Genomic DNA, 27,086 nt, shown 5'->3' with positions numbered 1-27,086 from the left:
ATGAAATAACTTGCATTTTAACACAACCTCTTTTCACTAGTGACCATATTCCTGACCATGCCAGAATGGTTGAAAGGGATTTTAATGATCTCATAAACAGCTAGAAAATTACAGTTACTAGCCGAAAGATAAAAATTTCCTGTGGAATGGAGCTAAAAGCATTATCTAGAAACCACTGAGTATAGCTTGTCACACTCATGATAGAAATACATAGCATTTTTTGGTGAGAAACAGACCTGCCCTTTTTGGGAATGAGTGCCCATGATGAATTTGTATCAATGAAGATCAGCTATGGGTTACAGCAACTAACAGAAAAAATTATGTTCACCGAAATACAAAAGCAAGCTATCATGCCAAATAGTGCAGTGAACTGCATTATTGTATATACAGTGTTGGGATTATAGTAACTGTATTTATAATGTTTTTAACAAAATATGTACCTTAATAGCACATACTGATATTCATGTAGCTGTTTTCGTCTGCGGTGCTGCATATATTTTAGTACAGTTTGTCATCTGCAACTAACAGGGATATCTATACAGAACATTACTTATATTAAAGGTAAAGTTAGAACTGTAATACTTATATTAAAGGAAAAGTTAGGACTATATTACTTATATTAAAGGTAAAGTTCAGACTAACATGATACTATTGGTGCTTTTTAATGCTATATTGCACTACTGTAATTACATACCTAGAGAAAAAAATAACACACCTTGAAGGAATGTGCTGAGTGGGGAAGAAATTGTTAGGAGTGATGCATAAGAACAGACAAACAAAAATAATTGAAAATCCAGCATGGAATGTAACACAATTATGAAAAGGACAGTTGATACTTGCCATACAGTGGAATGCTAAGTCGCAGATAGGCACAACAAAAAGACTGTCTGAAAGTGAGCTTTCGGCCAACAAGGCCTTTGTCGAAAACAGACAACGTACACACACACACACTCACACAAACACAACTCACGCACAGATGACCACAGTCTCTGGCTGCTGAGACTGTGGTCATGTGTGTGTGAGTAGTCTTCGCATGAGTGAGTGAGTGTGTGTGTGTGTGTGTGTGTGTGTGTGTGTGTGTGTGTGTGTGTGTGTGTGTTGTCTACTTTCAACGAAGGCTTTGTTGGCCAAAATCTCACTTTCTGAAAAGCCTTTTTGTTGTGCCTATCTGCATCTCAGCATGTCCACTATTTGGTGAGTAGCAACTATCCTTTTCATAATTTTCTTACAGACAAACAAATAATTAGAATTTCAGAAAAATCAGATATTTATTCAAGAGAAAGAGTTTCACAAACTGAACAAGACAATAATGCACCTGTTCCCTTCTTGCCCTTATGCAAGCAATTATTCAGCTTTGTGTTGAACATCAGAGTTGTTGGATGTGCTCCTGAGGGATAGCGTGCCAAATTCTGTCCGACTGGTGCATCAGACTGTCAAAATCCTGAGCTAGTTTGAGAGCCGTTGCCATAATGCTACAAATGTTCTCAATTTTGGGAGAGATCTGGTGACCTTGCTACCTTTGGTTGTCGCCTGTGACACCCTTACAGCACAGCAGTACATTGACGATATTCTACAACCGTTCTGATGCCTTTCATGGCAAGCCATCCTAGTCTGACATCTCAACAAGAGTTTCTACTGCTTGTCTTCACACTTGCCGAACCCTACTTTGGCCAGAAAGGTGGATGGATCTCTCCTCCCACTGAGAACTTTTGGAGCATTACGGCCAGGACTCTCCAACCATCTTGGGATTCTGATGATCTAACGCACTAATTGGATACAATTTGGCACAATATCCCTCATGAGGACATCCAACAAATCTACCAATCAATGCCAAGCTGAATAACTGCTTGCGTAAGGGCCAGATGTGGACCAATGCATTATTAACTTGCTCAATTTGTGGAGGTCTTGAATAAATTATCCATTTTTTTCTCAAATTGTAATCATTTGTCTGTTTCTATAATTTTCAATGCAATAGGGTCCATAGCTGCGATGAATTTTTTGGAAGATTTCATGATGCCTTCAGTTGCCATTCTCTTTACTTCATGTATAATTGTACAGTTTCGGCCTTAGGACATTTTCAAGTATTTTATGGATGATTTTTTAGTAGTAAATTATAGGAGCAATGACATACATGACATAATATACTACTAAAAAAGTCATCTATAAAATACTTGAAGATGGCCTAGCGCTGAAACTATAATTTTACATGAAATAAAGAGAATGGAAACTGAAGGGCATCATGAAATCTTTCAAAACTTTGCCTGTTTATACATGTATATCACATCCTCATTCATAAAATTTCTTTGTGGTGCAGCATTGCCCCCCCCCCCCACACACACACCTTCTTCAGAGTGTAATTACAGTAAAGTAATACAACATTAAAAAACACAAATCGTTTCATTTTAGGTCTAACATTTCCCTTCAATATAAGTAGTGTACTGTGTAGAAATCCCTAGTAGTTGCAGAAGACAAACTGTACTAAAATACCAGCTATACACCAGATGACAGCAACTACAGTATATAGAATTAAAATTTATATTTTGTTAAAAATATTAAGAATATAATGAACACAATACATCAACTGTAATTTTTACCTGTTATTCAGCAGAAAATAAAAACGAACTCACTAATGATTGTAGTACTTCACCCAAACATGTATGGGTGACAAGGAAGAAAAATGTTCAAGATGAAACCTCTTTCAAATCCATTTATTTATTATTTGAGAGCCAATACAGATAAAAAGTGTGCTGTAGCCTCAAGATTAACAGGCAATTATGTTATCTTTCAGGTGCATGCTGATTGATACCAAAAACAAAGTAAAGGAACTACCTCAAACAAAGTTCATCAGGCTCCATGACAGTTACAGTGTCGCCAATAGCATAAGTGAAAATGTATCTTAGGAAACATTCTCTATGGTACAATGCATACAGAACATAGAATACAATAAAAGATAGACACATGTAAGTATTGATTAAGCAATTTTTTGAAACCAGAAACACAGAACCTAGATTTAGATAAATAGGGGAACATGTTAGAGAAAAAAGTCACTTTGCTACCTTAGTGATTGTATTGAAAATGGCAGATTTGTTATTTAGGAAATAATTGAATGTGATTATACAAAATGGATTCAATAAGTTTTGCCGGCCTAAGTGGCCGTGCGGTTAAAGGCGCTGCAGTCTGGAACCGCAAGACCGCTACGGTCGCAGGTTCGAATCCTGCCTTGGGCATGGATGTTTGTGATGTCCTTAGGTTAGTTAGGTTTAACTAGTTCTAAGTTCTAGGGGACTAATGATCTCAGCAGTTGAGTCCCATAGTGCTCAGAGCCATTTGAAGCCATTTGATTCAATAAGTTTAGATTCCATTAAAAGGAAAGAAAGCAAGATATGTAGTCAAAATAAAATTACACAAAGACTGTCTGGATATTTTTTGATTAGAATGCAATGCAATTACTTACTTATACCGAAGCAAGATGACTGTATTTATTTGTTAAGTTTTTAAACAATCTAAACATAAGGAATTTTACTGTCACTAGGCCCGGCTATAAACTGGCAACATCTACACAATGTATATTGTTAATGGCTGAATAAAGACACTGAACTGAATTAGACTGAATGCGCCGGCCGGAGTGGCCAAGTGGTTCTAGGCGCTACAGTCTGGAACTGCGCGACCGCTACGGTCGCAGGTTCGAATCCTGCCTCGGGTGTGGATGTGTGTGATGTCCTTAGGTTAGTTAGGTTTAAGTAGTTCTAAGTTCTAGGGGACTGATGACCTCAGAAGTCAAGTCCCATAGTGCTCAGAGCTATTTTTTTAGGCTGAATGCAAAATTTCATCATTTTGGTGATCCACAGTTTCCACTTGTTTGGCAATAATGTAGTTTCAAATGGTTTCAACTCCAATTAATAATAATAATAAAGTTTCCAGAATGAGATATTCACTCTGCAGCGGAGTGTGCGCTGATATGAAACTTCCTGGCAGATTAAAACTGTGTGCCCGACCGAGACTCGAACTCGGGACCTTTGCCTTTCGCGGGCAAGTGCTCTACCATCTGAGCTACTGAAGCACGACTCACGCCCGGCCTCACAGCTTTACTTCTGCCAGTATCTCGTCTCCTACCTTCCAAACTTTACAGAAGCTCTCCTGCGAACCTTGCAGAACTAGCACTCCTGAAAGAAAGGATATTGCGGAGACATGGCTTAGCCACAGCCTGGGGGATGTTTCCAGAATGAGATATTCACTCTGCAGCGGAGTGTGCGCTGATATGAAACTTCCTGGCAGATTAAAACTGTGTGCCCGACCGAGACTCGAACTCGGGACCTTTGCCTTTCGCGGGCAAGTGCTCTACCATCTGAGCTACCGAAGCACGACTCACGCCCGGCCTCACAGCTTTACTTCTGCCAGTATCTCGTCTCCTACCTTCCAAACTTTACAGAAGCTCTCCTGCGAACCTTGCAGAACTAGCACTCCTCTAAAGAAAGGATATTGCGGAGACATGGCTTAGCCACAGCCTGGGGGATGTTTCCAGAATGAGATATTCACTCTGCAGCGGAGTGTGCGCTGATATGAAACTTCCTGGCAGATTAAAACTGTGTGCCCGACCGAGACTCGAACTCGGGACCTTTGCCTTTCGCCGGCAAGTGCTCTACCATCTGAGCTACCGAAGCACGACTCACGCCCGGCCTCACAGCTTTACTTCTGCCAGTATCTCGTCTCCTACCTTCCAAACTTTACAGAAGCTCTCCTGCGAACCTTGCAGAACTAGCACTCCTGAAAGAAAGGATACTGCGGAGACATGGCTTAGCCACAGCCTGGGGGATGTTTCCAGAATGAGATATTCACTCTGCAGCGGATTGTGCGCTGATATGAAACTTCCTGGCAGATTAAAACTGTGTGCCCGACCGAGACTCGAACTCGGGACCTTTGCCTTTCGCGGGCAAGTGCTCTACCATCTGAGCTACCGAAGCACGACTCACGCCCGGCCTCACAGCTTTACTTCTGCCAGTATCTCGTCTCCTACCTTCCAAACTTTACAGAAGCTCTCCTGCGAACCTTGCAGAACTAGCACTCCTGAAAGAAAGGATATTGCGGAGACATGGCTTAGCCACAGCCTGGGGGATGTTTCCAGAATGAGATATTCACTCGCAGGAGAGCTTCTGTAAAGTTTGGAAGGTAGGAGACGAGATACTGGCAGAAGTAAAGCTGTGAGGCCGGGCGTGAGTCGTGCTTCGGTAGCTCAGATGGTAGAGCACTTGCCCGCGAAAGGCAAAGGTCCCGAGTTCGAGTCTCGGTCGGGCACACAGTTTTAATCTGCCAGGAAGTTTCATATCAGCGCACACTCCGCTGCAGAGTAAATATCTCATTCTGGAAATATCCCCCAGGCTGTGGCTAAGCCATGTCTCCGCAATATCCTTTCTTTCAGGAGTGCTAGGTCTGCAAGGTTCGCAGGAGAGCTTCTGTAAAGTTTGGAAGGTAGGAGACGAGATACTGGCAGAAGTAAAGCTGTGAGGCCGGGCGTGAGTCGTGCTTCGGTAGCTCAGATGGTAGAGCACTTGCCCGTGAAAGGCAAAGGTCCCGAGTTCGAGTCTCGGTCGGGCACACAGTTTTAATCTGCCAGGAAGTTTCAATAATAAAGTTTAAAATATTGAATAATCAAACACAATCCTAAAATATAATATAGTTTCAGGACATCATACAGATTATTCTTCTGAACATGTCAGTTTATAAGTTACAACCTTAAGATTTGTTTGTAAATTTTACGTTTTGATCCATTTTACATTCTGTACTACACAAATAACAATGTTACAAAAAATTGATATTATTTTGATGCATTTTACATTTTGTATTATTCAAATAAGAACATTAAAAAATTGTTGTTATCAACATTAGATCAGTTGTGAGTCACTTAAAACTGTGAGCTTGACACAGTTATAAAGCACTTTTCACAAAAAAATAAAGTACCCATCTGGGGAATAAAAAGGGTTTTCAATTAGAATTCCTTTTAGCTGGTCTTTTAATCTGTCGGTAGGAAGGACTGTGAAGCTTTTTGGTACAGCTTTGGCTAGCTTCAGCCCAGCATGAAGTGCATTTTTTTTTTCATGTAAAGCTGCTCTGTGGCGATTTACATGATAAATTTGTTCATTTGTGTAAGCAAAATTTCTATTTCTTATTTAAATGCTGTGACATATTTACTTTCTTATGTATGACAAGGTTAGATATGTTAATAAATATTTTCAGTTCCCTATGGTTACAAATACTTGCCTTCTTTCACTTTATTGGAAGTACCAAAAACATTACACTTGCACAAAAATTCTTTACTTACACATGAATATGCACAGCATTCCCAAGCTGACGAATGCCATAAGTATGGAACCAACCAGGAAAACTACATATGCGATTGATGTCCAATCACTTGTTATGTCTGGAACAACTTTACAAAAAGCGTTAAGCTTATACATCACACTGATGAAGAATTTCAAGAAAAAAGGAGTAAAATATAATTTCTATGACAAGTACAATTATAAACTAACAAAATAATGCAAAATGTATGAATGTAGTTCTGAAATAAAAGGCATCATATTGCCAATCACTTTAAAAGTAAAAGCGGATAATGGGCAAAAGGACCACAACACAGTTGCAGCTAATGAAGACTGAGATTTCTGCACCAGGAGCTGAAGGTAAGAAAGGGAACAGTGTAGAACAGGTACACAGGGGAAGAAGCAAAACATCAAATTAAAAACAACCAAACAGTATGTGTACTAAGTTTTTAGATGGATATTTCTCTTGGGATTTTATCTAGCTTGACAAACAGTAAATAGATTTTTATCTTGTCAGCATTATATGTAATGCTTTCAGAAAATGAAAACCTCAATTTCTGACTACAGTCTAAATGGAGTTCTCATATATATGTTTTGCATTCAACAACTGCAAGGTGAGACTATAGTGAACAAAAACTTCATGCTAGATGTCTGCAGCTGTATTACATTGTAATACGCTTGGGTACAGTCAGTATGCAATAACAACTGGGCAACTGCACAAGATAAGACTCCAGATTGAAATTGTGAAACGTATCTGGGGTATGTTCAAATGGCAGTTTGTTGGACACCATCAACAAAACATAAATGTCAAATTCAAGACACAGTCTGGCAGATAATTTTAAGCTGTCAAGAAAAATAACTAGATAAAAATGATGATGACATAAACTGCATAAGGGAATAATTTAATAATTTTTTACATGTTTGTGCATTAACTTGAGACATTGTACAAGCAAACCATATGTTATTTTGTAAAACTCTGGAATAGCATTTAATGAGGAAAATGAGTAATTTTTTCACCTCTGCACATATTTGTAGATTGGCAATGTGCTGATGACACAATCTCACATCCATGTTGACCTTGTATTGTTGTACTGTTTTTCGATGGTTTTCTTGTGATAATCATTGGTTTTGAAGATGGTTGCAACTTTTGAAATTCTGGCTTCACATTTTAAGTATAACAGACTTAGTGAGTCATGTTGGTCAAGTCACGTAAGGTTGTGGGGGAATTGCTGAACAGGTATCAATTGGAAAAAATTGATTTCTTCCAGTTTGCATGTTCAAATGTGTCATTTGCTCCCACACAACCACTATAAACTGCATACCTCTGGTATGTACATCCAACAGTGGGCATCAAATGGCTGCTGCTGACAATGATAATGATAAAAAATACTCTAGAGAGTATGTTTGCAAATATTTGACCTTGCTGTTATGAACAAATGCAATATCTGTAGAATATCTGAATAAAACATCATTCCAGGAGACAGTACGTTCAGGACCGACATTTTTCAATTTACATCAGTGTATTTAGGGGTTTGTTATGCCATGTCTATTATTATTGATTTACTTATCCACAACTTTAGCTTTGGGACTGAAAACAAATTTGACATTTAATTCCCCATTTTCCTACCCTCCAAATCATTACCTCCTCAGCTTGCAGACTTATTGCCAGATACTACCACTCATTATTATCATTTTCAATTACCCTGGTTCCTCACACTTGTATTTTGTTCTTCTTTTCTCACCTGTTTCTCTATTTCAGTTTCCTTTCTATTCTCTTTTACTACTGATTTTACATGCATTTCTGCACTTCATTATCTCTTTGCAATGTCTCACATACTCTGTTATTTTTTTCCATTTGTTATTAAGCTACTTTTTGCGTCACCTCTTCAATTACTTATACCTGTGCTGCTCTGCAGTTGGCCACTTTCATTTGATTGGCCTTCAAAATTTTGAGACACAGAAGTAAAACTAATCACCTTTTAGACGTTGCAGCTCTTCTTATTTTCCATGCTTACTAAAAATGTAGGTATGCAGAACATATCAGATCATTAAAAACTAAAAGGTCCCACTCAACATTTGCTGATCATCTCATGGCACAAAATCACTACTCAATGAACACAGAGACTTAATTAAAAATTTTTAAAACTAGCAAAAACTTCTAACAAAAATTAATTTTAAATCATGTGATCCCAAGAAAGTTCACAACATAAAAAACAGTAAGTAACATGTTAAAAGTGTCTGATCTTGCACTGTTTTCAGATTACAAACTGTAATACGTGTGATAGATGTAAAACTAACAGCATACACAACAGATAGCGTCATGTGAGATATGTAAATAAATATATATTATTATATTCAAATTTAGCATCCCATATCTAAATGTTCAAGCGTAGTGTAAATGAACAACTTATAACAGCACAACTTAGAGATGTATGTCTTAACTGTGTATTGTATGAAACAAGTACAAAATATATGGCACCTAGTAACTGCTCTTTTATGATTGTAAATACTTTTGAGCAACACATTCATACAACCTACACAAGAGGTTAACAAGTAACAATAATTTTTCACAAAGAAAATTAAAAAAATGCCCTGAAATGATGAAACAATGTTTGGATAATAACAAAGCTATAAAACAGTGTCTTGTATATGGCAGCATTCCACTCCTTATGTAAATTTGGTCATATATTTGCTGAACTGATACCTAATATCACCAAAAATATTGTCTTCTAGCACACTGAAACTTTTAACACTTTCGAGGTCAGCCCTGACAACTGCCTGGGCCAAAACTTTGTGTTAAAAAGACCACATTCAAATATAAGTTGGGCCACAATTTTCTCGATGCGTGAGCCATCTGTTACTCAAAAACTGGACTCTTTCCATATGATAGCATTGTAGAGACATCTCACTAGCTGTCGCTAGACTGATAACTGCCTTCTGCTGTCATTTTCAAAGAATTATTTCGAAATAAACATCAGCAAAATAACAACTGCTGTTGAAAGTGGCTAAGCCAATATGACTGCATTGATGTAATTTTAAACATCTGCCTATTAGACTTCACATTGTGCTGAGTTCTGCTACAAATATGTCATGCTTGTTGGGTCGGCAAGGAATTCTGGAAGCTCAAGAGGAAGAAATTCATCAATAACTCACCTTGCACTATTTTTGGTAGGATAATTACATTTTATGTCATCTTTACTTTAAAATTTGTAATCTATCAAAGAACTACAGCAAATATTAAAAATAAATCATGATTCTTGGACTTACTTTAGTATGTATTACTCTTTTAAGACAACGATTACACAGGTGCCAGTAATACTTTAAATAACAGCATATATGGCCAGTTCCTTAGGCCCGATATCCTCCTAAGCAACCAGTCTCCAAAGTGTTATGTGGGTGCATGTATCATTTGAAATTAATACTCAAATAATATAATTTTAAGGTAAAAATATGAAAAAAAGAGTACAAAAGGAAAAATACTTACGCACACAACTTATGTTGTCAGCTGCAACTGCCCAGTTGTCTGGGCAGATGCAGCGTACATTATGCCGGTGCTCATCAAGAGCAATACAGCGGTAATTGCAGTTGCAACCAGAAACTGCAGGTATGATAATCACTTGACCAGGACCATCATGTGCCCCCTCCTCTACCTTGCCCATTATTCCATCACCAATAATTGAGTAGCCACCTTCACCATCAATTGTTTCATTATCCCAAACATCTCCACCTGAAACATGTAACTGTATCAGCACCAGCACATAGTATTTTGTGCATCAGATCAACGTGACTTATAAGCACACAAGAGGGATATGGCAGTATGCAGAGAGGCACACCACAACTGGGAAGTATAGATAAGATTTATTTCTTTATAAATATTGTACTTCTTATGGTTCAGCACAAACTTGCTTTTGATAACAATTAGGAAATGTTCCAGCCTCAGCCTCTATAAAGAGCCACATGATCGTGTACATGGATAAAGTAAGAAATAAGTGACACCATTTTAGATTTGAAATACTATTCTTTCAATTATTCTGTTTTACCATTCAATCAGTAGATGCTGATGATATTATTACAACAACCCTGACAAACGAAAGACTATCTGTGAATATAGGACAGGAAGTGCAAAAGAAGTTAATGAACATAAATAAATGGAAAGACACTGGAGAAATTCCTTACAGAACTTTGGTTTTTATACTATTCAATTTATGTAGCTCTCTGATAAAAGATAAAATTAAAAAAACTATCTCTGTGAGTAATTGTATAAAAAACTATGAATTTAAACTACTCACTGCCCATTTGTGTCCTGTGCACAAGTAAAACTAAAGTCAAAAATCCTTCTCACAATATTAAAACTAACATCAATTATTTCAAATAATTTTCATTGTGGTTTCACATTAACAGAGATGGATCATTTTCCTTATTACGGGTTCGTTATTTCAGTTGTGTATCCAGCACAGGACATAAAATTTAATCTTTCATAACAGAAATTTTATTATAATTAAATAGTAGCAGTGAGAAAGCAAGCTACTGGTCACACTCCAGGTTGGAGCTGCTTCTCCAGAATGCGTCACTTTACATTTCTCCAGAATGCGTCACTTTATATTTCAAATTGTTCTCTCTTTTTCAAGCTGGCTTTTTTTTTTTTTTTTTTTTTTTTTTTTTTTTTTTTTTTTTTTTTTTTTTTTTTTTTTTTTGGTTGTCTGAAAAGTTCTTGGCCTTTCCCAGAGATTGCTGCACTTGAGTCATTGGTTTGATGTGGCCTGCCAAGAATTCTTCTCCTGTGCCAACCTTTCCATCTCAGAATAGCAATTGCATCGTATGTCCTCATTATTTCCTGGATGTATTCCAATATTTGTCTTCCTCTGCTGTTTTACCCTCTACAGCACCCTCTAGTACCAAGGAAGTTATCTCCTGATGTCCTAATAAATGCCCTATCATCCTGTCCCTTCTTCTTGTCACTCTATGTTCCTTTCTGCACTGATTCTGTGGAAAACCTCCTCATCCCTTATCTTATCAGTCCATCTAATTTCCAACATAAATAAATAAATAAATAAAATAATAATAATAAATAAATAATAATAAATAAATAAAAGAATATGGCATCCATATTTTGGGATGAGAAAGGAATTTTGTGGATTGACTGTCTTGAAAGAGGTAAGACCAAAACTGGGGAGTACTATTCTCAACTTCTAACAAAACTGAATGCAATCATTTGTGAAAACAGACATGGCCTAAAGAAGAAAAAAATCATCTTCCATATGGAGCTGGTCCTTGCATTGCATCTGCCCACAAAAGTGACTTGGCAATGGGTAAACTGGGGATTTGCACTATTAAGTGTTAGAACACCCACCCATTTCCCAGATTTGGCTCCCTCATACTTCAATCTATCCTCAAAACTGAAGAAATTCCTTGCTGGTTGGTGCTTTTTGTCCATTTGAGATATCACTGTGGCTGTGGTGGGTACTTTGCAACACTTCTGCAGGAACACTACAGAGAAGCAATAATGCCAATGGAACACTGCTGGATGAAATGTATTAATATTAGAGGAGATCATACAGACAAATAAAACTTCTTTGAAAGCAAAAATTGTTAATTTGACTATCAGGCCAAGAAATTTTCTGATCACCCTCGTAAAGCATATTTTGACCAAATTTCAGTGCTAGTGGTTCATTTATAAATGATTCTTGCTTAGTTAGGTATACTACAAAAATAACTGCTACAATAATAGACTCATGTAACTCACAGTAAATAAGTAAAACAAAAGTTCAACATGGTTGAATGAGATATAAACACAAAGCAAACATACTGAATATTTATTATTGCATTCAGATAGATATTACACTACTGGCTATTAAAATTGCTACACCACGAAGATGATGTGCTGCAGACACGAAATTTAACTGACAGGAAGAAGATGCTGTGATATGCAATTACCTTTTCAGAGCATTCACACAAGGTTGGCACCGGTGGCGACACCTATAATGTGCTCACACGAGGAAAGTTTCTAACCGATTTCTCATACACAAACAGCAGTAGACTGGCATTGCCTGGTGATGTGTTGTTGTGATGCCTCGTGTAAGGAGGAGAAATGCGTACCATCACGTTTCCGACTTTGATAAAGGTCGGATTGTAGCCTATCGCGATTGCAGTTTATCGTATCGCGACATTGCTGCTCACGTTGGTCGAGATCCAATGACTGTTAGCAGAATATGGAATCAGTGGGTTCAGGAGGGTAATACAGAACGCCATGCTGGATCCCAATGGCCTTGTATCACTAGCAGTCAAGATGACAGGCATCTTATCCGCATGGCTGTAACGGATCATGCAGCCACGTCTTGATCACTGAGTCAACAGATGGGGACATTTGCAAGACAACAACCATCTGCACGAACAGTTCGACAACATTTGCAGCAGAATGGACTGTCAGCTCAGAGACCATGGCTGCAGTTACCCTTTACACTGCATCACACACGGGAGCACCTGCGATGGTGTACTCAACGACGAACCTGGGTGCACGAATGGCAAAACGTCATTTTTTCGGATGAATCCAGGTTCTGTTTACAGCATCATGATGGTCACATCTGTGTTTGGCGACATCTCGGTGAACACACATTGGAAGCGTGTATTCGTCATCGCCATACTGGCGTATCACCCGGCGTGATGTTATGGGGTGCCATTGGTTACACGTCTCAGGCACATCTTGTTCGCATTGACGGCACTCTGAACAGTGGACATTACATTTCAGATGTGTTACGACCCATGGCTCTACCCTTCATTCGATCCCTGCAAAACCCTACATTTCAGCAGGATAATGTACAACCACATGTTGCAGGTCCTGTACGGGCCTTTCTGGATACAGAATATGTTCGACTGGTGTCCTGGCCAGCACATTCTCCAGATCTCTCACCAATTGAAAACATCTGGTCAATGGTAGCAGAGCAACTGGCTCGTCACAATATGCCAGTCACTACTCTTGATGAACTGTGGTATCGTGTTGAAGCTGCATGGTCAGCTGTACCTGTACACGCCATCCTAGCTCTGACTAATGCCCAGGAGTATCCAGGCCGTTATTATTGCCAGAGGTGGTTGTTCTGTGTACTGATTTCTCAAGATCTATGCACCCAAATTGCGTTTGGTGACATCGCGGTGACTGCACTTTGGAAGCGTGTATTCGTCATCACAATACTGGTGTATCACCCGGTGTGATGGTATGGGGTGCCATTGGTTACACGTCTCGGTCAGCTCTTGTTCGCATTGACGGCACTTTGAACAGTGGACGTTACATTTCAGATGTGTTACGACCCGTGGCTCTACCCTTCATTCGATCCCTGCGAAAACCTACATTTCAGCAGGATAATGCATGATTGCATGTTGCAGGCCCTGTACAGGCCTTTATGGATACAGAAAATGTTCGAATGCTGCCCTGGCCAGCACGTTCTCCAGATCTCCCACCAATTGAAAACGTCCGGTCAATGGTGGCCGAGCAACTGGCTTGTCACAATACGCCAGTCACTACTCTTGATGAACTGTGGTATTGTGTTGAAGCTGCATGGGGAGCTGTTCCTGCACACGCCATCCAAGCTCTGTTTGACTCAATGCCCAGGCGTATCAAGGCCGTTATTACGGCCAGAGGTGGTTATTCTGGGTACTGATTTCTCAGGATCTATGCACCCAAATTGCGTGAAAATGTAATCACATGTCAGTTCTAGTATAATATATTTGTCCAGTGAATACCCATTTATCATCTGCATTTCTTCTTGGTGAAGCAATTTTAATGGCCATTAGTGTAAATATAGTTGTTACTGTCATTTGAAAGCTTAACTTTATTACTGAAATTGTGCTGCATAATTTAAGGAACAGTATTTGTAATTTTAAATGATCTCTATCAGGCTGTATACTTATACAAGTAAAAACAATTCCCAGATTTTTCCCTGTTAAAAAATACACTTTTTCCCGAGGTTAAAATTGATATACAAAAGGGCCAATGTCGTTTCACTGTTAATAACCAATTACTTGTAATAGACCTAATCAGGGGAAGAATTAATAGACATAAGACTGAAGTCACTCATGACTTTGACGTTCAATTGGTAAATTCCATAGTTATGTTTGTCAACACATACAGTAATTAACAGTTGGCAGCAGAAGAAGTAAACGTCGATACAATAAGCACAAAGGTAAGTGAATCAAAGTACTTGTCTCAAGAACAGCAAGAGGAACTTAGGGAACTGATAATTGCTTATATACATGTATTTGAAAAAAGACCGCGTATCATTAAGGATTCTGTGTACAAAATGGAAGTATATCCTCACAAAACTATTTGTTCTATCTCATACCCTATACCTTATACAAAGAGAGAAGCAGTAAGAAAAGAGATTAACAGGATGCCTGAATGGGGAATAATACAATCATCATTGTCCCCTTATAGTTGTCCTATTTTGGCCGTGAGTAAGCCAGATGGCAAGGTTCACTTGGTCCTTGATGCACGTAACAATAGTAAGATTACTGTACCAGTCCGAACACATCCAGACAATTTAGAGAAACAGTGTATGAAATTCCATAATGCTAAATTTCTTACTACAATCGACCTCCGGTCTTCATATTGGCAAATAAAACAACATGAAGAAAGTCAGAAGTATACCACCTTTGTAGGTGGGTGCAGGAACTTGAAATTTCAAGTATTACTGTTTGGCTTGAATATGTCATTCCCTTCTTACAAGTTGTTAAAAACTTTCCCCATACATCAACCGGATTTACACCAAATGAGCTGATAATCGGCTGCAAACAAGCAGACAAGTGGGAAAAACATTTGCCCACGATACCAATACTAGAATTATCACTGGATGATAAAATACGACAAGCAGTAATCAACCTTGAAACCTGGGCTAAATATAGGAAAGGAATTTACGACAAAAAGCTGAAATGTACAGCACAATTTTATATAGGACAAAATGTGTTACTTAGAACAGGTCCCAAATCCACAAAAATTGGAAAACTGAACGCTAAGTGGAAACTACTATACACCGGACCATACGTAATTACTAAAATCCCCTACCCAGGAGCATAGAGACTGGTAAACAAGGGCCTTTACCCACACAAAGACTTGAGAATGTTCATATACTGAAGAAGAACTGTACACCCTCTAAGTTGTACATATGTATAATATTATTAGATTTAGAATACTGGAAAATCACATTCCAGAATTTATGTTGTCAGTTGTTAAGGAAAATTTTGGTTTGTGCTTTTCTTATATGTCAAATGTGTAAACAAAAAGATGAGTGGACGTAACAGGGAAGAATTTTACTTTCAAGTGTCTAGACATGATGATACTCTAAATACACTCTTTCGCCTCATGCGTGGCCCAGTTGTAAACAAATAAATGAACGTGTGAAACACAGTAGCACACAATGCAATGCACAACTCACCGTGACGTAAGTGGTATCAGAGCGATGCAACACAAGGGCATTAGGGAGCAAGCTATTCAACAAATCACAAGCATGTGCACACCAACTGGGAGTGTTGGAGCACCCAAAGCAAACAAACCCTACGAGCTACAGCCTGCACTAGCATTTGTAAAGCCTATTGCATAAACAGGAAAATAGAGAATTAAGGGAGTGTCTATACTACAACTGCAACTATCTACACAGTACACACAGACAAAGATAAGCTAAGGGATTATATACATGGAAAGGGATCTTAAACTATGAGATGTTTACTTAAGTTACACTAGTATATACATTATATCTATATACAGTAAACTCCCGTTTATCCAAATCACGTTTATCCGAAATCCACTTTATCCAAACAAATTCTTCCGATTTTTGCAGCTCACACTGGCGCTGTCTGACGCATCGTGCAGCTACGCTTTTGGCTAACTAGCCTGACACTTGACAATTTTCAACTTGTCTGCAACAATGAGAGTGCAGCGCCAAACACTTTCCACCAGTTGTCGGTACATCAGACGAAGCTGAGTATTTACCAATGTAACAGTGAACATACAAGGCACAGTTGTGTTGCAACATGGGCTTGGGTAGGACAGGGGAGAGGGGAGAGATGTGTTGAATTTTTTTATTCAATGGGTGCCACAGCCAGTGTGCAGAAGTCAAAAGCTTTGTCTACTGCATCTTGAGTGTTGTCACGTCATTCGTCTGTGTGTTTTCAATTTAACATTTTGTGCTCGCACTACATGCTTTAAAATGTGCACAGATAAAAGTAGCCAAAACCATAAAAGAATCTATCGAGTGTCGGTAAAAAAACACTGAACGAGACTACTGGCTTCGCACTTTGCAGAGAACTGATGCTAGTGAGCCACCCGCAAAAGTTGCTGAGGATTTGAACATCAGTAGGAATACATTTGCTGACTGGAGGACAAATTGATCACAAACTGAAAAATTTTGTTCCATCCAAGTGTCTGGCAGTGCAGTGAAATCTCGTGGTGGTGGTGGTGGTGGGTGGGGGGTGGGGGTGGGGAGGTGAGGGGGGGAGAGAGAGAGGGAGAGAGAGAGAGAGAGAGAGAGAGAGAGAGAGAGAGAGAGAGAGAGAGAGAGAGAGAGAGAGAGAAAGTGTACATCCTCAGTTAGGAGAGGCATTATTTTTGTGGCATGAACAAATAAGAGCCAAAGGTGTGCCAGTTTCAGGCCCTCTACTTCGTCCAAAAGAGATGACTTTTTACAAGCTGATAGAAGGAAAGGAGCAAGAATTGCTTGGAAGTGATGGCTGGCTGAATCGGTTCAAGAAGTGGCATGGCATTCGTGAAATTGCTATCATCGGTGAATCGTTATCAGGGGATGAAGCAGCTATTGCTGATTTTAAAAAGAAACTGCACACAATCATCAACAAAGGAGGTTATACTGGCGATCAACTTTAAACAGTGATGAAACCAGGTTGAATTACAGAATGTTGCCAACAAAAACCCTTGCCTCTAAACAAAAAAAAATTGCATACAGTTATAAAAAAGCAAAGACGAGTTACTGTTCTTGCACGCAGTAATGCCACTGCCACTCAAACTGCGCCTTACTTTAACTGGCAAATCCAAAAAACCAACAGCATTTAGATGGCAACCAGCTGATAAACCTTTGCCTTTGTGGGACACGAATCAGTCTAAGGCATGGATGAACGGTGCCATCTTCAAAGAGTGGTTCCATGCAGAGTTTGTTCCAGCTGTAGAAAAATATATGGAAGAAAATGGACTTCCTCAAAAAGGGCTACTTCTTGTGGACAACACTTCCCCTAACCCAGATGATATACAAGATGGGGATATCAAAGTCATGTCTCTCCAACCAAACATGTCTCTATGTAAAACAATGGAACAAGGTGTCCTTGATGCGATGAAAAAACATTTCAGATGCAAGCTGCTGGAATATTTAATCGGTGCAATTGATGCTGAAGATTTTGTGCAAGCTCTTAAAAAATCAATGTTTTGTCATTCAATGAATTGCTGACACTTTGAATCTAATTCCTCCAATTTCTCCCACGAGGTCTTGGTAAAAACTACCCACCAGGGTAGCCAAGAGTGCTAACGTGCTGCTTCCTGGACTCAGGTAAGCGCGCCGGCCCCCGATCAAATCTGCCCGGCAGATTAACGATGAGGGCCAGTATGTGGTTTTTAGGTGATTTTCCACATCCTGCTAGGTGAATACTGGGCTGGTCCCCACGTTCCGCCTCAGTTACATGACTCACAGACATTTGAAAACATTCACACTATTTCATGGCTTACACTAAACGCAGACAGCTGGGGTACACTAATTCCATCCTGGGGGTTTCTGGGAGGCAGCAGGAAGGGCATCCGGCCACCCTCTGCAACTAACACTGCCAAATCCATTGAACACGTGTGACCACACACTGAAGTGGGACAAAGGCCAACAGGAAAACAAGCAAGGTCTTGGTAAAAACTCTTAGATCATAAGGCAACTCATCAGTGGTGGGAAGAAGGAGGCAACAAGGAAACTCAAGCTGGCTTGCTAGAAATAGATGAAAATGATGTAATTTTGGTAAATTTACTGGAAAACCTACCATGCTGTGAAGATGCAAACTTCGAAGACATTGAAGAGTGGATGGAAAATGAGTTTTCTGATTTGACTGAGGAAGAAATTGTCCAAATAGTGACCAATCAAAAAGTGTCAGAAGAATATGTCTCTGATGACGAAGCAGAGTGAAATATTTCTCACGCAGTCGGTTACGAAATGATCCAACCTGCCCTGGAGTACATCAGCCAACAGGAGGAGGTGTCAAAACCATTTGTTCTCAATGTTGGAGATATATTCAAACAACAAAAGTTTCTCAAGCCAATAAACAAATAACTATTACAGACTTTTTTTACCAAAAAATAAATTCTAATGAAGCGTCCTACAACTTCAAAACCTTTTTGTTTTTTTACTTTAAAGTTCCTCTAGACGAGCTTTTTGTTCCTTTCAGTAATCTCTAGATTCGTTTTATAATTTTGTACAGTAGTTTATTTTTTATTCAAAAGAGTAAGTAATAAAACTAAAACTCCCTTTTTTCCTTCTGGCAAATAAGGCGGGCTTTTTCTGTAAAAATGCAAAATAAACGAGCTTTGTTATTCAGCATTTAAAAACTTTACATTTTCAATCATGCTTTTGCAGTCTTAACGTGTCAACACAATTTTTTGAGTCAAAAACGTGCAGGCTTATTGACAACCATATCAATAACATTCTACGTACCCTATGCACATTTTACAATGATATTTTGAATTACTGATGCAATTCAGGGTGTTTCACGTGTGGAAACAGGGGGATGTCAGTTTATCCGAAATTTTTATTATCTGAACTGGTCACAGTCACGATCATTTTGGATGAATGGGAGTTTACTGTATGTACAATATTTACAAATTTAAGTATTGAAAGTGCATGCACTAATTATACTTCATTGACCAGAAAAGTCTTGCTGCAGGTAAACAAGCAAGTACAGTATAAGTGGCAAACTGAATAAGAGATCGCACCACCCCTATAATACAATTTACCTTTCAGATTTATAAGGTAAGTGGAGATACACACATGACATTAAATAAGTTTTGTGACAGCTTGACTGCACACTGAAGTGAATGAATACGTGGTTGAATATATGAAAAAGGTATTAGTAGCCATCGAGCCACTCTACACTTATCTATGAAGACTTCGTTTTAAGTTAGTATTAGGTTTTCTTCCTCCAGGGAATAATGCATCAACACATCCTAAAGTGAAGAAAGATAAATGCTTGTAGAGTGTTAGGCACCATATAAAACTAAGAAAGGACCACACTGCAAGATAAATATATAGTTATAAGTTTATGATATGTGTGACTGTGATGTGTGATAGTATGTGAAGAAGAAAACATTTGCAGTACGTCACATATCATGATGCTGAACTAAGGTTGAGCACTACCAAATAATCAAAGGGTCAAAACCTAACTACTGTGAGCGTCAACTATCCAAGAAAGAGTCCAACACCTGATTTACATTGAAATATTTATGCACATTTGTTACTTATGTAAACACTGTTTTACGCTCATTATATGTAACAAGTCGTATTGATGATACAATACTGTATACCTCAGTATATGCAATGGTTATTCTTTATACAATGAACATAACAAGTAAATATTGAGCTGCATTTTTAAACACTGAAAAAGTATTTGATACGATTGGTATTGTCAGATTTGAGTTGTGTTTATAAACAACAAACTTTCTTTGGATCACAGTTAAGTCTAGTAACGAGACATAACTGAGCACATAAATGCTTTTTCCTCAACCCTGCACCGACGAGGTGGCGCAGTGGTTAGCACACTGGACTTGCGTTCGGGAGGATGACGGTTCAATCCCGTCTCCGGCCATCCTGATTTAGGTTTTCCGTGATTTCCCTAAATCGCTTAAGGCAAATGCCGGGATGGTTCCTTTGAAAGGGCACGGCCAATTTCCTTCCCCATCCTCCCCTCGCCCGAGCTTGCGCTCTATCTCTAATGACCTCATTGTTGACTGGACGTTAAACACTAATACCCTCCTCCTCCTCAACCCTGCAGTGTGTAGATCCTTCCTGGAGAATGCTAGGGAGGCGAGGCCATGCATAGTTATCTGAGCGGTACATAGTATGTATTGTAACGACTATTGTTTGCTTCTTTAATTCTTTGGAACTGATAAATGTGCTCCAACAAGAAGTCACTTAAACTGAGATGAAATGTATGTCAGTTTATGCCATAAAGGAAAACAGAATCTATTATTGTATGAATGTTATATGAAGACTGTATAACCAAACGAGAGTAAAATGTGTATTTGTATAATTGGAATCAAACAAGGTAAAAAAAAATTGTATTTAACATAATGTACTTTTAACAAAATGACAAACAGATTAAAATGTATATTAGTGAAGAATAACAGCGTGTCAGAAAATGAATAGGATAAGTGTATTTTGTAATTCTATTTGTATTTTTTTATGCCATGTGCATAGTATGTGGAAAGGACACTATGGAAACTTTATGTAATGCTACTACAGTAAAGATGCTCAAAAACAAAGTGCAAGAACATTCGAAACCTGGCTGCAAAGTGTTAAGTGTGCATGTGATATTTGTGGGCACGCGTGTGATAAAATAAGGACGGCAACACTTCATGTAACATGAATTTTCTGTGCTCGACAACATAGTAAAAGCGGCAAGAAACTTATCTTGTCAATGGATGTTGGATGTACGGCTGGTGTCCCCACTGAATAAGTGAGAGTGACGAGGTGAAATAAATTACTCGGGCCACTGATATGGAAACCAGTTGTCACTGCATCAAAGATTTCTCATAGGATCACACCACTGAACATGAGTTTTGTGAATTTGTACAGTGAAAGCAACTGCAAATGCTTCATATGGACACTCTGGCTTTGTACTGCAAGTATAAGAGCGAGCTGGGACAACAACGGATGTTGCACTGCACACGCATGCCTCGCAAGCTAAACACTGTACAGATGTTAAATGACAACAATGGGACTATGCAGTTACAGTAAGCACTTTGTTAGGAAAGGAAACTTATGTATGTATGTGTTAAAAGAAGCTGACATGCCCATATAAATGGATAACCATACACAATAACTCCAATGGCCGAAAATAAAGGCTATGCCCATACCGGCCAGGGTTATCAACCCTAAAAAAGAGGAATAAGGTCAGACACTGTGCACCTCTCTGTGACATCAGTGCACAGTGGGGGGCAATTATCATTAATTACATTTTTTTTCTTGCTTCATTCTTTTTATACTTGTAAGCTATATGTTTTTAAAGCCAATGGTAAAATAACAAATTGTTTTGTGGCAAAGATGATTTTTGTTACAAAAAAGAGAAGAGGTGCTCTTCAATTGATTAATTCCAGTATCTTCACCTGTTTGTTTCTATAAGCAGTAGCAGGCGGACATATGACTAGCTCTGTCGTACCAGTACTGTTTAAAAATGTGTATTCCAAATGTATATTAAAATGTGTTATAAAAGTTATTAGGAAGGCCAAGTAAATTCATACGTTTACATCAATTATACCTGTCTCTTCACCATTTTGCCTGCACCGAGAATCCTGCATTACGAGGTTTGAAGTGGACAAGAGGAATTTGCGCAAGCAGCAGAGGTGCAATCCTGTATCAGCATCATCCTAATCAGCACTGCGCACAATGGAACTAATGTGAAGAAGTATGTAACTTAAACAATGAATACTGATCTTAAATGTATTGACACTGAAGGTCTGTTGACATTAGTACCAGTTAAAGTTCACCCAGGATATGCATACCTTCCAATTTCTTTCAATTATTCTTTCCAATTATATTTTTAATTATTCAAGCAGCAATTATTAATCAGTTTCCATTATTTGCTCATCCATCTATATGCTACTATTCACCCTCCCAACAATAATTCAGAATGCTCTGCACATGCACGAATCTGGCAGCTTGGGTGTGCCAGAAAATTTTTTCTAGTTAGCATCTAGCTGCTTGCTGCTACTGCACATGCAGCAAACAGCTACACTTGAAATAGCAAGAAGTGGGAGAAGGTGCTGTTCATAGGTGACTCAACCATGAGTGTGTCTGAGCACACTGGCAACTGCTCAAACGAACCAAATGTAAACAGTTGTGATGTCATGTCAGAAACAGTTTCTTGTTACAAAATATTGCTTAGTCTTCGTCCTAATGCCTTTGACACATTTTGCTGTTGGCAGACTCTTGATTGTGCATGGTGTTTTGTTGTTGTAAAAGTCGCATTTCCTTTGCAACTGAAGTTTTATTTATCCCCCCCCTCCCCCCTCTTGTTTATGTTTTATTGCTGCAGTATTATTCTGCAGTAGTGGGATACAGTAATATACTTTGTCAGGGTACCAGTTGTTACCAGGCAAGATAATAAAAATATAAAAGTTTAACTGAAAACTAAAACAAAGAAAAATTTCTGGAATTCCAAAAAATCCCTGGGTTTTTCCTGGTTTTCTCCCAGATGAAAAAAATCCTGGGTTCTTCCCGGATATTCTGGTTGTCCCAGGGTGTGTACACCTTGTCTATGTCATTTTTATACAAGCAGGACATTAAAAAACATTTAACTGAGCTCTCACTTGTGCCATCTCTGTCTGGATTGGGATTTTTTTCTGTATAAATGTGCAAGCCCAAATGTTGTTATAAATTCAGTAATGAAACATCCAGAGCATAATACATATAATGAAATAAGAATATATTCAGGAGACACCACCTTAACAAAGCACTGTCAGTGTTGATAAGGAGGTCTGCATCCTCTGGATCTGGAGGGCTATGCCGGCAGTGGTTTAGTGACCAGAAGGGTCACCCAAGCCAGAAAGGCTGAAGTGTAGGAGCCAGACAAAATGTGTTCCACAGCGGCCTATCTGTCCGCATTTTCCTATCATCATCCTGTCCCTTCCTTGCCCTTTTTCCTACCATCCCTTGTCATAAGTAAAGAGAGGGGTGGACAGAGCTCCTTAGTCATAGTGAAGGCAACCTGTCTAAGGGTGACAACCCCAAATAATAAGCCTCTCAAGCTAACAACTTGGGTAGTATCTTGGACAGTGGCTCACCATTGTCCCATGAAGCATAATCTTCAACTGAGCATGTAGGGAAATTTTGCTGAATGCACTACCCCAGGTGGTAACCAATCCACTGTCACCCAAGGTGATGTTGGTAGACCTGCAGATTCTGGGGAGTCCACATCAACATGCTTTGAGGATGAGTCAGAGCATCCTGAAATCACCGCATATAAACTCTGGTCAAGATGGTAAAACTTCTTCACAACATTTAATGCTAATTCACTGCTCAAAGTGGGTAAATTGAAACATCTGTGTGATTCACTTACACAACACAACATAGTACTGACAGCAGTACAGGAAACCAAATTCATGGATGATAGTGCCTTCAAGTCCCAAGGGTACAGAACCTCAAAGAAAAAGAGGGTCAGCAGGTAAGGAACAATATACCCCACTTAGGTACAGGATTTATAATCAGTCACAAGATACTGGATTCAATGATTGACTTCACCTTCCCAAGCAATCATGTATCCATCCTCTCCTTCAAATGCGCTAACAAGGGCTAAAACATAGTCAACGTACATGCCCAAACCAACCAGGACAACAGACATAATCCAGACAGAACTGACAAATTCTGGGAAGATTAGAAGATATTCTCTCTAATGTTCCAGAGACACACACCATCATACTGCTTGGTGACTTCAATGCCCAAATGGGAAGAGAGAAAAAGTATAGAAATATAGTGGGCAACTATTTGGGATATATGAGAACCAACCACAATGAGTGGATCTGTGTAGGACTTTTGGGTTGGTCATGAAACACCTGACTAGGAAGCAGAAGACTTGGATTTCACCTAACACCAACTTGGGTGAATTCCAGGTAGATTATGCGCCCATTTCAAGAAAATCTCAAAAGGAAATACAAAACCTGAAGGTATTAAGAAGTGCCAATCTGGACTCAGACCATATCTCTCAAAGATAAAAATGAGACTCCAGCCTAGAAACACTACGGCACACACAACTTCCAGGATGGTGAGATTTGACGTAGAGCAACTGAAGAACAGACAAGAAATAAGCCAGAGACTGAAAAGTACAGATTTCAACAGCTGGGACCAACTGAAGGATACTATTGTGAAGACGGCCAACAAATTCACCCCCCTCACGAGAAGAAGGAAGCATCCATGGTGGAATGAAGACTGTGACAGTGCAATAGCCCAAAGACAGACACTCTGGGGGAAGTGTAATTGTAAGAAAACCAAGAAAAAATTGGGAGAAGTTTTTGGAACAAACAAGGCTTACAGCTAACATAATTCGAGGAACAAAACGGACCTTCTCACAAAACCATCTAGCCCAAATCAAAGAGATCTTCACTAAGAATAACTCCAGAGATTTCTACAGAACCTTCAGGCAGACACTCAGAAAATACAATCTGCCAAGTCTCTACTTCAGAGACTCGCAAGGCAAACTGGTTTTTAACGACAATGACAACTGCCACCTCTTAGCTCAGTACTTTAAAAATCTACTCAACTGTGATCCACCCAGCAGAGAGACTGACTACAAACAAACTGCACCAAACATGTACTCAATGCCTCCTTCATTGGAAAAAGTTGGACAAATAATTCAATTTCAAAAGGCAGCTGAAGAGGACTCTGTTGTTGCTGAACTCTGGAAATGTGCTGGAAGCAATGCTGTGGGCAAGTTCACCGAGATCATCCAGGGCATCTGTGAAACAGAGAAATTACCATCTGATTGGAATATGGCTCTGATTCACGTGCTTCACAAAAAGGGAGAGTTTACCGATCTGAAGAACTACTGTGAAATTTCCCTTGTCCCAGTAACATACAGGATTCCCCCCAAAGACATTACTGACAAGAGCAGAAGATCTACTGGATAGTCAGCTGGGAGAATATCAGGGAGGCTTTAGGAAGACCTGATCCTGTGCTGAACAGATCCTCAACCTTAAAACTGTACTAACATACAGCCTGGTTAGTTGTGTGGTCTAATGCATGGCTTTCCGGAATGGGAAGGAGTGCCTGGTCCCTGGCATGAATCTGCCCGGAGGACTTGTGTCAGGTCCGGTGAGCCAGCCAGTCTGTGGATGGTTTTCAGGCAGTTTTCCATCTGCCTCAGCGAATGTGGGCTGGTTCCCCTTATTCTGCCTCAGCTACACTATGTTGCCGATTACTGCACAGACAAGTTCTCCATGTACATGTACACCATCATTACTCTACCACGCAAACATAGGGGTTACACTCATCTGGTGTGAGACATTCCCTGGAGGGTCCACTGAGGGCTGAACCACACAATAACCCTGAAAGATTGGTTCAATGTGAGGCAGCAGAGGAGTGAAGTGTACTGTGCTAGTCATCAAGGGGTTGTGGACCATTATGGCTGTGGCAGGGATGGAGCCTCTCCATCATTCTAGGCCCCCAGTTAACAAATACACACACACACACACACACACACACAAATACTCCAAGATGAGAAACCGCAAGGTGGCCTTCACCTCTGTTGATTTCAGGAATACCTATGACTCCATTGATAGAGAAACACTTAAAAACGTACTCTAGAAACTAGGAGAAGACAATAAAATGCACAGACTCATTCTAGAAACCTTGATTCAAATTTATAGGTGAGATCTCAGAAAGCTTCACAATAAAAACTGGAGTGAGACAAGGGGATGGACCCTTCCCACTTCTCTTCAACTGTGTCCTTGACAAGGTCGTGAGAGAATGGCATAAGGGACTGACCAAGTTGGGATTTTAGAGTGGTGTCTACCTGGGCCATAAGAACGAAGGACTGATTATAGATAGCATGGATTTTGCAGATGACATGGCACTGACTGATGATTCTCTTCAAATGGCAACAATGTAGGTAAGCTGCCTCAGAAAACAGGCAGCCAAACTGGGTCTTCAAGTGTCGCTGGAGAAAACAGAGCTCTTCACCAAGATCAAAGAAACTAATAGAGAGATGTTACTACACCAGGGAAACATCAAAAGGACTGAGAACTTTGAGTATCTCAGCGAATGGATTGAGCCAAACTTATCAGAAAAAACTTCATTATCCATGAGAGTCAACAAGTTGGAATACACATCAGTCATACGACCAGAAACCCTGTATGCCATGGAATGTCTTTCCATGAACCAGAGAGGTCTGATGGAGAAACTGGAAGTCAGAGAGAGGAGAATCCTCAGGAAGATCCTAGGCCCAGTAGGAGAACATGGGGAATTCAGAAGGTGACATATCTCAGAGCTCTACAAACATCGAGACGATCTCTGTCTGTGCAAGAAAAAGAAGGGTAGCTTTCTATAGCAATGTCGCAAGAGCGCCTCCAACAGATTGAACAACCATCTGGACACCTTCTGGCAAAACAAGAAGGTTCACACCACTTGGCTGACAGAAACTGAAAATGGCATTAAAGAACTGAGAATAACTGATCTCCGCCGGCCGCAGTGGTCTAGCGGTTCTAGGCGCGCAGTCCGGAACCGCGCGACTGCTACGGTCGCAGGTTCGAATCCTGCCTCGGGCATGGATGTGTGTGATGTCCTTAGGTTAGTTAGGTTTAAGTAGTTCTAAGTTCTAGGGGACTGATGACCATAGATGTTAAGTCCCATAGTGCTCAGAACCATTTGAACCATTTTTTAAACTGATCTCCAGAACAGAAAGTCTGTGAGACGTATCCTGAAGGAAGTCTGAGGATTTTAGGAAAAGCCCCGAAGGAAAGGTACACCCTGGACAGAAGAAAGGGAGGAGTTACATCGGCAGAGGATGTGGCAGTAATGGGCAAAGATCAAAGCACCACATTTGAAC

At 39.5% G+C, this 27,086-nt stretch overlaps 1 protein-coding gene across 3 annotated transcripts in view; it reads right to left on the bottom strand.

Moving 5' to 3' along the window:
• The window catches only part of LOC126258990 (leukocyte tyrosine kinase receptor-like), a 717,375-nt gene that overhangs the window by 104,288 nt on the left and 586,001 nt on the right, over positions 1-27,086 (bottom strand). For all 3 annotated transcript variants that reach the window (XM_049955685.1, XM_049955687.1, XM_049955688.1), the window contains exons 16-17: positions 9,796-10,038; positions 6,317-6,424 (exon numbers count right to left, since the gene is read on the bottom strand). In XM_049955685.1, the coding sequence (XP_049811642.1) occupies positions 6,317-6,424; positions 9,796-10,038 (351 nt within the window). The remainder of the gene's footprint in view (positions 1-6,316; positions 6,425-9,795; positions 10,039-27,086) is intronic.

The sequence above is a fragment of the Schistocerca nitens genome, chromosome 1, assembly GCF_023898315.1.
Source record: "Schistocerca nitens isolate TAMUIC-IGC-003100 chromosome 1, iqSchNite1.1, whole genome shotgun sequence".
In the NCBI taxonomy this organism is placed as follows: Eukaryota; Metazoa; Arthropoda; class Insecta; order Orthoptera; family Acrididae; genus Schistocerca; species Schistocerca nitens.
This window is presented reverse-complemented; position numbering and strand designations above follow the sequence as displayed.